This window comes from Amphiura filiformis, chromosome 9, assembly GCF_039555335.1.
Source record: "Amphiura filiformis chromosome 9, Afil_fr2py, whole genome shotgun sequence".
Classification (NCBI taxonomy): domain Eukaryota; kingdom Metazoa; phylum Echinodermata; class Ophiuroidea; order Amphilepidida; family Amphiuridae; genus Amphiura; species Amphiura filiformis.
The window spans coordinates 21,695,699-21,710,873 of record NC_092636.1 but is presented as its reverse complement, the minus strand read 5'-3'; the positions used below and the strand labels follow the sequence as shown (position 1 = coordinate 21,710,873).

Here is a 15,175-nt window from a genome sequence, read left to right as displayed (position 1 = left end):
TGCCTCTGTCTGTATTACTGGGAGAAAGACACCTGTCTGAGACTTCAAGTTGATAATGCACTGCACAATTGATTTCCATAAAATCTACACACTGACATCATTCTGAACTTGAGACAAGACAAGCTCAAGCAACAGATATGTCGAGGGGCAAGTGAAAGAAGGCACCAAAAGCAATAGCTGCCATGTGTCAGATTTTTAATAAATGTGTATAATATAGAATGCAGAAATTGTCACAAATGTCTATAGGGCAGCTATTGCAGAAAGAACACTCTTGAAGTGAATCAATGTCATCAATGCGTTTACTTGCATCAACATACCCTCAGACATAGGCTACACTTACACCAATGCATTATGCTGGTAGAAAACACATCCAAGGGTCAATTTACCTATGTTTGTAAACACTTGAAGAGTACGATGCAAAAACTCATACATCCATTGATCTTGTGAGATAAATATAACCCATCAAAGAACATAATACGAATATAGGTGCCATTTTTGATCATAGTTTCAAAAAAATAATCCTGGATTTTTTTTAAGTAGCGTGTTAACTAAAACTAAAAGCTAGCATTTATAGGCAAATGTAACTGGTCTAAAGTAAAAAGTTTGAAAATTGAGTTTATCAGCTTTTGCATGCAAACTCTTTACTTACTCCTTCTAGATACAAACAACATCAACAATTGCATTACTTGCATCCATAAAAAAGGCACACCAGTAAATTTCTATGAATTAAATAGGAAGCAGCGACTCCATTTAGTACAATGTGCAATTAATGCTTTTGGCAGTTGATTATTAGATTGACATATGTATACGTAGAACCAAAACAACATATTTCTGGCCATGTACTGATCTAGGTTTTTGAGAAAAAAAGGAGAGGTGCTCGATCCTGAAAATATAAACATGACTGCGGTATTGAACAAGAGGGAAAATGTACCAATGTGATACTATTGATTAAAAAAAGCTGAAATAAAACCCATACATGCATGCATCTCAGATATAACTTTGAATCCCTTGTTTGCAAAGTCACCTCGGATACAATACTGCAAACAACAAACTCAGGTCATGTCTTTTAGTAAATTCCAGGCATGTTACAAATCACACTCCTCAAGATGTTTAGATGTACTTTAGGTGTGTGAATTGAATTATTCTCCTTGGCTATGTAAATGTACTATCTACAAATTGCAAACATTTTAAGTCACATGACATTAAAGACAAAACCCGCATTCACTGGTGAGGAAAGAATCAGGATATGCACTTTTTTCCCCATTCATGAGTAACTTGCAAATCTGTCAAAGTCAGTCTTCAGATTTATAATTTATTAGATTATTCCATTTCAAATTTACACACCCTTGAGGAATATTGTGGAATTCCAATAAAATTTGGCAATTCTAGCGATTCTAGATCCAACAATTTAAATCCAAAAATAGATGAGGTCTGGAAGATTTTTGAATGCCAAAGACTTTTCTCAAATAGGGGCCGAATTGTGTAAAATGCAACTGGATTTCAACACTTTCTACAGTTTTCAGCCGGATTGTAACACTAAATGTGCAAAAATTCCACATGGATTCACATATAGTTAAACTGGAAATGAGTTAACATTGTCATCTTTCACTGAGAGGAGTGGATTCAGAGATCCTAAATGTAGTGTCTTACACCCTCTGATATTCATGTATCAGGATGTCAACCTTATGTATCTAACTTAATCTAAGATAGTATGTCAACCCTGTGTGAAACGGCACTCAAGAATAAGAACATGTCTGAGTCACAACATCGTATTTGTGTGTCTGATTAACTACATTATATTGGCGACGAGTGAACGGATTCAAGATAACAAATATCAACAATGGCAACTTTCAATATTCCAGCACCTGCACAGCTGGATATGACAGCAACTAACCTTGCCGTAAGTTGGCTAAAATTCAAACAACGCTATGAAAACTTTGCACTTGCCACTGGTTGTATCAGCCAGCCAGATGAAACACAAGTAGCTACACTTCTTTCAGTAATTGGACAGGAAGCAGTAGACACTTATAATACATTTGCATGGGCCACCGTCGGTGATGACAAGAAGATTGCCCCAGTATTAGCTAAATTTGAAGCGTTCTGCTCACCAAGAAGAACGTAGTGTCTGAGCGTTACATATTCAACTCGCGAATGCGCAAGGAAGGTGAGTCCATCGACTCATTTGCCACAAATCTTAAACTGTTATCTGACACTTGTGAGTTTGGTGCACTGAAGGAATCTCTGATCATGGATAGAATCATCCTTGTTGGGTTACGCGATACGCGTATGAAGCAACGTCTAATGAACATTGACAAATTAACACTTGAAAAAGCTGTCAATCAGATTAGATCAGCAGAAACCGCTGCTGCACAGGTTAAACAGATAGATACGCCCAAACCGGAGCACGTCAAAGCAGTGCGACACAAAATCAAGCCTAAGCACAAGCCACAGTCAAACCCACAAACGCAACAACCCAAGTCAAAGCCACCCGCCAGTTGTTACTTGTGTGGAGGTCAGTACCCACACACTGGTGATTGCCCGCTAAAGGAAAAAATGCAACTTTTGCGGTAAGATGAATCATTACGCTAAAGTATGTAAACAAGCAAAGAAACAGCCAAACAATCGCGCTGCAGCAATTAGCACTAACAAGTCAGACTCTGAAGAAGACTACGCGTTTAGAATTACGTCTAATGAAGATAAACAACCTAGAGTAAACATACAAACGCAAGGATCAACACTGAATGTAATGATAGACACTGGTACAGGTAAAAACATCATGAGCACAGAAACATTCAAGAACTTGAAAATCAGACCACAGCTAGAAAAAAGTCATGATGACAGACCACTTTATGGTTATGGTGGCAAGGCACCACTAGATGTTGTTGGCAGTTTTACATCACAGACAGCATACAATGATGTGGAGATTGCGACAACTTGGTATGTCGTAAAAGGTGACAGAGGAACAGACTCTCTGTTAAGCTTCAGCAGTTCAAAGGAACTCGGTCTTGTTGCAATAACCTACAGTATTGCTAGTAATCTTAGTGAAGATGTGTTGCATAAATATGATGATAGATTCACCGGTATTGGTCAACTGAAGGATGCAAAATGCACTTTGCACATCGATACCAGTATACAGCCAGTCGGCGCAGCAGTCAAGATCGACGATACCGTTTCACTTAAGACAGAAAGTAGCAGCTGAGTTGCAACGACTCCAAGACCTTGACATTATTGAACCTGCTGAGGATCAACCAACACCGTGGATCTCCCCATTAACAATCGTCACAAAGCCCAAAAAGCCTGATGAGATACGCATCTGTATTGATATGAGATCCGCTAACAAAGCGATACAGCGAGAGAGACATGTGACACCAACAATTGATGACATCGTCACACAAGTCAATGGTGCTGTTATGTTCTCAAAGCTTGACTTAAACTCAGGCTATCATCAAGTGGAGTTGGCACCTGAATCAAGATACATCACAACATTCTCCAGTCATGTTGGTTTGTTCCGCTACAAACGCTTGAACTTTGGAGTTAGTTCAGCTGCTGAACAATTTCAGAACTTAATACAATATGCGTTAGGAGGACTCAACGGAGTCCTGAACATAAGCGATGACATTCTTGTGTTCGACACACAGAAGAGGAGCATGCTGCTAATCTTGAAGCTTGCTTTGAACGCTCCGCTGAAGAACTTGACGCTCAATCGCGGCAAATGTGAACTGTTCCAGCGAAGAATTGAATTTTTCGGGCATATCTTTACAGACACAGGAATACAGCCAGATCCAAAGAAAGTATCTGCAATAACTAATGCTGCTGCACCTCAGAGCAAAGAGGAAGTCCACAGTCTTCTCGGTATGGTAAACTATTGTGCAAGGTTCATTCCAAACCTTGCAATGCTTACTGATCCACTGCGCCAACTCATTAAAGACAACACTATCTGGACATGGACTGAAACGCACCAGAACGCACTGCAGCAAATCAAGGACAAGCTAACTGCAGCAGAAACAATGTCATACTTCGATCCACAAAAGTCAACAGAAGTTATTGTGGATGCAAGCCCTGTTGGACTTGGAGCCATTCTAGTCCAGCATAGCATGACAGATCAGTCATCGTATGTAGTAGCGTATGCAAGCAGATCGCTAACTCCTACAGAACAACGCTATTCGCAAATTGAACGCGAGGCACTTGCGGTAACTTGGGGCATTCGACACTTTCGCCTATTTCTCTATGGAAGCACGCTTTCAAGTCATCACAGATCATAAACCATTGCTCACTTTGTTTAACAATCCAGCAGCAAAGCCACCGCTACGCATAGAGCACTGGTTGATGAAAATACAGGAATACAGCTACCAACTACTGTACAAGCCAGGCAAGAACAATCCCGCTGACTTCCTATCAAGACACCCACTTCCAGAAAGTGCACATAAGACATCAGCAGAAGACTATGTCAATATGGTATCCCTCAATGCAGTTCCCAAGTCCATATCGCTAGAAGAGATACAGAATAACACTAAAGCAGATAAGCTACTGCAACTGTGCATGACTGCAGTTACGACTGGTAATTGGCATCCCGTGCGCTCACAAGTACCACCAGATCAGATCCAAGAGTTTGAAAGCATTCACAAACTGCGCAATGATCTGACCGTTGACACGGAACATGGCATACTCCTACGCGATCATCGCATTGTGCTACCACGTGAACTTCGTCAACGCACAATCAACATTGCACATGAAGGCCATCAAGGCATTGTAAAAACTAAACAACTTTTGCGTGAGAAAGTGTGGTTCCCGGCATTGACAATATGGTTGAAACCACAGTAGAAAAGTGCCTTCCTGTCAAGTTACTACACCTCGCGAAAGCTGTACATGAACCGCTCAAAATGACTGAACTCCCTGACTCCCCATGGACACATGTCAGTATCGACTTCAAAGATCTTCCATCTGGAGATTACCTTCTCGTTGTCATCGATGACTACAGTAGATATCCAGAGGTAGACATTGTAAGTTCCACCAGTGCAAGATCAGTCATTCCAAAGCTAGACAGAATTTTTGCCACCTTCGGTAGTCCGCAAGTTGTTCGCACAGACAACGGTCCACCGTTTAACAGCGCAGACTTCGCAGCATTCGCCGACTACATCGGATTCAAGCATCGTAAAATCACTCCCCTCTGGCCCCAAGCCAACGGTGAGGTTGAAAGAATGATGAGGAATCTCAAGAAACTATACAGAACAGCGATAGAAGAGAACCGCCCTTGGAAGCAAGCACTATACGCTTACCTTCAAGCAACTACCGTACTACGCCTCACAGTACAACAGGTGTTCCCCCGCAACCCTTCTCTTCCAACACAACTATCGCTTTACACGCCTACCAGAGACTATAACTGTAAAACAATCTGCACTTGACAAAAGTGTCAGACACAAAGATAAGAAAGAGAAACAACGCATGAAACGCAATGCAGAAAAACGCAAGACATTCAGAAAGACTAAATTCCAAATTGGAGATGTTGTCCTAGTCAAATGCACAGGCATCATTCCCAATGCAGTCAGTCCATATCACAGTGAACCAGCTCAGATCACTATGATAAATGGCTGCATGATCACAGCAAGCAGAAATGGTGCAACAGTCACACGCAATGCATCATTCTTCAAACGTCTTAAGCATCATAGCAATGACTCTGTGTCCCAATCAGACTTTGACCCTGATCCCTATGATGATCTCCCTGAAGACGACCAGCAACAGCCACCAGCAAATCCTCCAGCACCAGCGCAGGTACCAGCTCGACGAAACCCAATGAGAAATCGTCAGCGCCCAGCTCATCTGCAAGATTTTGTGCTTGGATAATTTGACTGAAAAAAAACTACAAATGTACATGTGTTTTTGTATGTCTATTTCACATGCATGTTTATGAAACCACACAAAAGCTATGTGGAATGTTTAGTGAAATCTTGGACATTTTTCCCACAACAATCACATGTATTTCTGTGAGCCAATTGATTTCATAACAAATTTTGAAAATTGTGTCACCAAATTTTAAGTGAACATTTGTGCAAAGAAATGCACCTGCTATTTAATTTCTGTGTGACAAGTTGGACACATGTAAAATCACATAATGTGAAAACAATATAATTTTGTTGTATTGATCAGTCACACTTCAACTACATGTAAATTTTCAGTACCACCTGGACTACACAACGTACATGTAAACCGCAATGTACTCTGTATGTGAATTGAAACTCCCTACATGTTCATGTGTGTAATCAAAGTGCACAATGGCCACAGCTTGTAATTTTAAAGACTGAAAGTTAAAAAGACTTTAACTTGTTAAATTGTTAAACTATGTAACAACATTGTAAATGTGTTAAAGTGTTTGACTTTATGAAACTGTTGAACAGTTTTCCCAGTTTAAGAAAGAAAAGACTTTCATGTTGTTGTATGAACACTCAAAATACTCAGTGTTTTTTGAACAAAAAACAAAACAAAGGTGAACAGTAAAGATGCAGTGAGTTTACACAACACTTAAAAAAAAAGGTTGAAAGAGAGACTATTGACAAAGAACGATGGCAAACTGAACATTTATCTTATTGAGTTAATTGAAACTGGAAAACCACCAGTATTTAATTTCTTCTGATCAAGGTTGAAATATGCCAACCTGTATTTGAGTTGAACCTAATTTGCAAACTTTGAAAGCCACAAGTTTGGATATCACATTTTGCATCAGATCATATTAAAGGGTAAATGATCTCTCTAAAAAGATGGGAGAGATGTAGTGTCTTACACCCTCTGATATTCATGTATCAGGATGTCAACCTTATGTATCTAACTTAATCTAAGATAGTATGTCAACCCTGTGTGAAACGGCACTCAAGAATAAGAACATGTCTGAGTCACAACATCGTATTTGTGTGTCTGATTAACTACATTATACTAAATAATAAGATAAGGTACTCTATTATACTAAATGCACACAGCAATTTTTAGGAAACAAAATGGATGGTGCTTCTGTACAAAAGAGAGATCTACTACTACTATACTAATATCAATAGTCTTTCTGAGACGGCTTCTGATTGGCTGAAATCCGAATCAGAACAGCTCCATGAAGTCATCACATTTTGCCCCCTGACCTAGTCTTGGGCCCAGCCTGCATGTGGTTCAATCATGAACATGCAGCTGTGAAGGAGACTACAATTCGTTGCCACCAGCATTGTTGTTAAAAACATACACTCGCCTGAGTAAATTCTATGTTATACATTTGTGCATAATATTTGTACAATAGTTGAAAATGACAGTCAGCTTACAGTCTTTTCTTCCCCACACTCCTTTTCAATGTTGGAATACTGTAATGTAGAAATGATGACGATATCGATGTTGTCCAAATCAACATTGTACTAGGAGTGGGGAAGGATGTTGGCCAATTAATACTTTGGTGTGGCAAGCTTTTTCACCAGGATTGTAGGTAGATGGTACAAAAGTGTCACAGGACATTGGACTAACTAGCAATTGCAGTGTAGTGGGCTTGGTGGATTTGAAATGGAATTGGCCAACAGTGTTATATAAATAATACTTACAGTTTAGCAAGATCCTGCATCCTCCTTGTTAAACTCTTCTGTAGTGACCTCAACAGAGCCTGCTGTGATGATGACACTGATTTCAGTTTTGCTGCATGAAGGCTAAGTAGCTTCTCACTCCATACAAGATAGAATTCCAGGTGAGGGGATGATTCCAACTGAGATGCTACAAAACTCAGTATCTTGATCACATACTGCTGTGGCAGGCTTTGACTCACAAGCTCAACTGTGGACAGAAAAAATACAGAAAAAAAATAATGAGAGCATTGTATCCAACATCACCAGATTAGAAGACAAGGTTGCTACGTCGGCACGCAAAGTGGGTAATAAAAGTGGTTTTCCAAGTAAAGTGTTGGATGCGTATCAATCCATAGAAGATACATAAAAGCATCCAGATCCAGACGAAGCCACGACAAGCAATTCGAAGTGCAACACCACACCTCCACACCCTACATCCAGTCTTTTTTCCCCGAAGCTATTTCCCTTTTGGCCTTCTGAGCATCTCCTCATTCAAATGTGTTGTTTTGCTGTTATTGTATTGTTGTATTTTGAATGAAATAAAGACTGATTGATAATTGGAACGCCCTTCCTCAATCTTCAGTTGACATGCCCACCTACGCTACCTTCAAGACTTCCATCCAAGACCTAGACCCCCAATTTCACAGCCCCTGTTAGACCACCGGACCACTCTCGTCAACTTCCAGTATAGTCCCTGGTGGACTCTTCGGGAGTGATATCTACAAGGTACAAGGTAAGGTAATATGTGGAAGGCTGTGGAAAGCTTTGACTCACTAGTGTTACAAATTACATTAAAATTATATCTAACACTTGGAGAGGTTCTTGTTTTATTGGGTAGGGATATGCGACAGGAGTCTGAAAACATACCCAAAATATACCAAACGTGACAAAAAAAGAAATCCGAAAATATACAAATTTTCTGTTCTTTCTGTTTAAAATTACAGTAAATTGGAAAATCCAGATTTGGAGGGAATTTTGAAAAACAAACACCCCATCTGTAATCTAAACCCAATTTTCTGACATTTGTGACCCAAATCTATAGCAAAAAGCTTGAAAATGCACCCCAAATCTGCTGCTTGTACATCCCCATACCCGCCTTTCTGCAAAGAAATCCCCCCCGGCATCCAACATCACAAGAATACAACAGAATTGTTTTGTTCAAGGTCAGTATGTGTCACCAGGATTTTCTTATCATGCTTATAGCACCAAGATTATCATTCCTTTAAAGGAGGATGGCGCGATTTCATCACATGCTATTTCTGCCTTGGTTGCATGACCTTGGCCCCCACTCTTCATCTAATATTTTCTTTCACATCGTCATTAGAACGCATATTACAAAGTTCTTCTGCTGAAACGCTATAACTTTACCTGGACAAATGTATGCAAAGCATGAAAAAAAACGAAATTTTTCACATTTATTTCGCAAATAATGAATAAAGTTTATTTACAGCAAGCACACACAGTAAGCGTTTTGGGTCAGATTGGCAAGTTGCCCTACCTTGCCCCACCTGATAACATGTACAACCTTGAACTACCCAAAGCTGTTAATGTGTCTTTTAATATACATCAGTTCCTGAAAAAGGTCTTAACACAGACGGTCCATGTCTATAGTCTAAAACTGCCCTGTGGCTAAACTGGAAAAAAAATACAACTCAATACCGAGAATTTGTGATGAATTCTCTTGGGGCTCATGTGTCCTATTACAAAACATTGACCCATAAGGGCCGCTACAGACTCTGAGTACAGACTCTGAGTATTCGACATAGAATATTTGGTGTAACATGTCCTCATTATATAATCTATTCCCATTCTATTTCCAGTAATGTTTAACTATCCAATGTTGATGACGTAAAAATCTATATGTTATGTAGATGTCTGGTGGAAATATATTATCAATTTTACGTCATCAAACCTTCATTAAACCTTAAATATTACTGAAAATAGAATGGTTATAGATTAACAAACAAATAAACAAGCAGACAGACAGACAAACAAACATATCTCAGTTATAGGTACAGATATGGGTACAGCATGTTATTTTTTACTCAATGCAATTACTACTTCCAGAATGCCACCCATTCAATTTCAAGGTCAAACGAGATGAAAATGGAAAACCCTTTTATTAAAATGCAATGTTATCAAATAAATTTGGGGTAATTCTAAAGAAGCTATTAAATTGTCAGTTTTTAACTTCCATTTTCAGCATGGTTGTCTATGAATTTGTATATTTCATTTGAAGTGCATAAAAATTAATTTTGGTAGATTAGATTAAATACTGATTTAACCTTAAAGATAATTACATTTAGCCATTCATTTTCAGAGAGTGCTTGCCATATTAAGGTGATGCGTTCGTTTGGCTCTGTTATTAACCAATCAGGATAGGAGCATATGAGTTGAACTTATATTAATATTATATATTTAAAAAAAACCTTTTTACCAAATTAGATGAAAATCAAATGAAATAACCATAAAGAAAAATGCAGGACCTACTATTAAGTAGTTATCGGCTATTATATTATTCAGTCTATCTTTATCTATTGTTATTATGGTCAGCAATTTCTATAAGTGACATTACACAGCAATAGTGATAATGTTTGATGGCAGTACAGGGTGTATCAAAATAAAGTATACAGTTCGAAAAATGCCACTAGATTAAAAAGCATGAGATATTTTGTCAAAATACTTTAGTTGATTGTTGAATCAACATCTTGTCCTCCCATAAATGTAAAATCACTGGCATGTGATAATTGATAAAGGGCTCATTTATGGCTATTTTTGTGAGCTGCGTAAAAATGCAGTTGTGCGAAGTGAATTAAAATCAGAGCAAGCTGAAAATAACATGTTTAACCACTTTCTTTACAGTAGTTAACATTCATAGTCATCCACATGGCCTGCAGGGCATGGCCACCATTTTTCTGTATGCAGATATAAGCTCTCCTCAACATGACATTCTCCCCTAGTCTTATAAGAGGTCTGTTCTGCCAGTGGATGTCAACTTGTTCAATTATGCATCTCAGGAGTTCATTAAGGTCTGCAGGAGGACTTGTGAAAACCTTTGATTTCAGATAGCCCACAAGAAGAAATCCAGAGGGGTAAGATCAGGATATCTTAGGGGCCATTCCAATTGGCGCTCCAAATCGATCACACAATTGCAAAACAATTATTGCAAAATAATTCTGTCAATTACTGTAAAGAAAGTGGTGAAACTGTGATTCACATGTTATTTTAATTGACTTCGCGCAATTGCGTTTTTACAAAAATAGCCACTGAGTCCTTATTAATGATCACACACCAGTGATTTTACAGCTGTGGGAGGACAAGATGTTGATTCAGATATCAACTTATTTTGACCAAATACCTCATACTTTTTAATCTAATGGCATTTTTCGAACTGTGTATATACTTCATTTTGATACACCCTGTAGAGTAGTAAGATTTTTACATTTTTAGGTTTATATTATTGTATGACCTTGGATCCACAGCAATCAAACATACTGCTCGCTTATATTATACTGTACTAAGCATAATGCCATTACATATATCATTACATATATTGTAGAAACATACCACTTGAAACACATTCAAGTTCTGGCTGTATCCCCACGATATTACCTAACATACAATTTGTTCTGAATTACTTAAGTTGCTTATTGAGGATTTCACAGATTCCGAATAACTTGAAATTGCAAGAATTTTTTTATATCAAGGCTAATTAAGGGCTCATATTGAAATACCCTACCACGTTTTCACACAGAAAGAAGGCAGGATTCCCCTCGCTAAGCGTGTGCCTCAGGAAAGCTCGGTCATAAAACGGATGGATTATATGCATCAGTGATACACCCTGCCCAGGATTTTAACAAAAGAAGACGAGCACAGGAAAGCTGCAGGATAGTGCACACCTTCCTGTGTAAGGGAATTTCAATATGAGCCCTAATACACCAACAGAAGTTATCTAATACTAGATAGTGCTGACAGGTTTTCGCCAAGATAGCGGTTTACCTACAACTTGAATTGAAGCTCTGCGTATCCTGGTTGGAACAACAAGTTCATGTGGGGCATTACATATGCCAGCAGAACCAAGTTAGACACAAGACAAAATACACATAAATCTTTTGTTTAGACCACACTAAAACTCTGTAAAATGTTTTGTAGGTGACCAGTAGTTCATGTCCAAGGTTGAATGAAAATAGGAGCTTCTCTACAAGGACACAGTTCTTGTGAGTCCTGATTCACCTGATTTTGTCGGGACTAGGACTTGCTTTAGTTTAAATAGGACTCATTTGTTGTCAGTTACAGTCAGACTTTAAGCCAACATGGTCTAATATCCAATGGTGCAGTTCAACAGACTCTATTCAACAATAATAGCTCAAATTCTGACCTCAAATTGCAGAAAAATCCAATTTTGGTTCACCATTTCCTATTTCTTGGGTATGGTAATGGACGTACTGTTGTGTTATGGTTTCTAATTTAATCTCAATGGGCTACAATAGGCAAGTAACAGGCTTGAAACAAGGCCGATAGCCCATTATTTTCATGCTTGTTCATGTGTATGATTTTGCCAGGATCAAGCATGATAAGGACAAAACCAAATTTATGTTTGAGTTTTGAGTTAATTTACCATTCCAACTCCTTATGCACTGGGTTTTTCACTACAACTTGGCTTTCTTACAAAGTTTATGGCAATTACGTCAATTAAAAGCAAAACAAACATTTCTTGATGTTCTGAATCCAAGCATTGTTATCTCTCTCCATGTGGGTATCGACTGCAGACAACAAGTTTCAAGTTGTTTTTTTAATTCAAACATTTCAGAATTGTACATTTTCATGACCATATTTGGCATCAGCATGACAAATGCATTAAAATAAGTACAATGAGGAGAGCGTGGCCTAGCGGTTAAGGCGTTGGACTGTGAATCCAAGGGTCAAGGGTTCGAATCCCGGGTCCGCCTGAGCTCGGCTGGCTCTTTTTATCCTTGAGCAAGGCACTTCACTCTACTTGCTTAGTGCTTCGAGGGCACTTTAAGCTGTCGGTCCGTGTACATGCATATTTTCTCACATTAATGTAGTGTGCACGTTAAAGAACGACACAGGCTATTCGAAAAGAGCAGGGGATCATCCCGGTACTGTTGACTGTACTTCAAAAATACACTCATCTACTCTAGGTTCCAGAGTAAAAAATATATAAGTACAGCTTGTCTGTATGTAGTGCGATAATACTCATACATATGAGGGAGGCACTTATAAGGAGGAAGAAGAAGAAGAAGAAACAAGCATAGTATTGGTTCAGTGATTCTTAAGATAGCTCTTGATATTTATGGCTTAAGCACGCAGAGCATTTAAGTGATTTTTCATGAGATTGATCTCATTTTGTTCGATCTCAATCACATAACAAATGACGACAAATCTCTTACTAAACCTGGCTATATTTATCACACTATGAATTCCACAGGAGGTATCAATCCATCTCTGATCTACCACATCCCTGATAACTACTGAATAGAGAAACAAACATTTACAAACCAATAACCAATTGCATAAATCAAAAACTTAATATGAATTCACACTTGTAAAATGTCTCAGCCCAATTCATGCACAGACACCATTAATGTCACCTCTAATTCATATCGGTATCTTTGATTCCTTTACTGACATTCAATCATAGATATGAAAAGGGTCTATAGCTATGATTTTGATGCCATTCACAAATTGTGTTCTCTACAGTCTGCACATAGTTTAAAATGAAATTTGCATGTTATTTGTTTGTCTGTTTACCCAGGTTGGTCCGTGAGGGACACATGCTAATCCATGGACCGTTCCAAGCTCATACTAAAAAAAGCACAAGCCTGGATGGCAGCTTAATTTGAGAAATTAACATGCGTTTTTAGGTGTTTTTTTATGCATTGACAATCAAGCCCAAAGACTTGTACTAAGACTAATTTCAGTTTATGCATTCTAATTTTTGGACATGCTTCGTTCTTATAACCAACCATTTAATTAAAGTAACACAAAAAGTGAAAATTAGAGCAAAATTGCATGTTTATGGCTCTTTTTTCAAGCAATTAGTAAAATAGTTAACTTATTCTTTTATCTCCAGTTAGGACTAAAAGAATGATTAGGATTGAGCTATGTTTCATTTGGCAGAACTTGATAATATTTTGGTAATCCCAAAAAATTAGTGCTGTATTTTTCTGGAATGGGGAGTAGACTTGCACAAGAGTAAGGTAGATATTTATATTTATATTCATTTATTTTTGTGCATGAAGTGTAGGACCTTGGATACAAATCTATTTGCATTATTGATAACATGCAAGAAATGGCAATGTTGCCTATGGCCGAAAGCTCGCCCAATTTTATATACTTCACGGTAGTTTCCTACTTTTTACTTTTGTATTAACAAGTTCATTTCAAATGTTAGTTTCCACTGAGAAATTTTGTTCTTTATGAACAATTCCAAGTAAATGTAGGTGTTAAACTCCAGATTTTAGTCTAGTTTCCCCACAGTACTAGTGGTTTCATCAGACTGTCATTTACCCATCATATCTAAGTGTTTCCTTTTATGGGCAACTGGAACTGCCATAGACTTCCTGTTGCCTATAAAATTTCTCAGTTGCGTGACTAGCCTTAACATCATCTCTTCACAGCTAAGAATAGAGAGCTTTACAATCGCAACTTTCAAAGGATGTATTAGTGTCAGATCCAGTAAATTAAAAGCCGGTTTGAGTGACTAGCTGCAGTGATAAAGCTAGATGATACGAAGAACAATTTAAACCTTATACTAGGTAAGTAAAGCCAGATGATATGAAGGACAATTTAAACCACATCTAAGGTGACGATCAGCTCATGCTGAATATATGCATGATTAAACTATACTGTGTAAGTTAAAGGCAAAGTCTGAAGTGCTTATCTCCTTTTTCCTGGTGTTTAGGTTGAATTACCTTGTTGCAGGGGGGACTGGTGGTTCACCCTCCTCCCACACAAAAAGTCTGTTTTACCTTTCCATCATTATATGGTTTGAACCCATAACCTTCTGATTATGAATCAGAGAATGCACTGCTGTGCCCTCATTACTTTACGGGTGTGGTATATAGAAAATTCATTCTGAATGTTAGGTAACTTATATATAATCTGCAACACACTTGGTTGAATTCCTGTACACGAAATAAATTACTAGGAATCACTGTCAGTTAAATTCAATGTCTCAAATTGGGCCCACTATAAAGGATATTTGGTTCAGGAGAAACAAAATTATCTACAATAAACCTGTATATGTGACATGATCAAGGGGAATGAGTCGCATGTCAACCCTGGTCGAAATAGAGTTTTACATACGTTTCTAAAGAGGACATTTAGAGCTTTCAGAAACTGAAAACCCCAAGTTGATACGACTTTTCTTTGTGAAGTTACGTCACTTTATCAATCGCTGAAAACAATAGAAAACAAAAGAATTTTAACATTTTCTTTGCCAATATCTCAAAATCAATGTTAGCGACATTCGACTCATTCCCCTTCATCGTGTCACATATTATGTTTGCTAAAACTTGGTTCAAAATGGCTCATTAAATTTGAACCAAATTAAAATTAAACTCACTTGT

The 15,175-nt window shown here is 38.1% G+C and overlaps 1 protein-coding gene across 1 annotated transcript in view; it reads right to left on the bottom strand.

Annotated features, from left to right (window-relative positions):
• Positions 1-15,175, bottom strand: part of LOC140160745 (periodic tryptophan protein 2 homolog) — a 257,332-nt gene that overhangs the window by 125,055 nt on the left and 117,102 nt on the right. Inside the window, 1 exon segment of the mRNA XM_072184045.1 lies at positions 7,566-7,791. Coding sequence (XP_072040146.1) covers positions 7,566-7,791 — 226 coding nt within the window.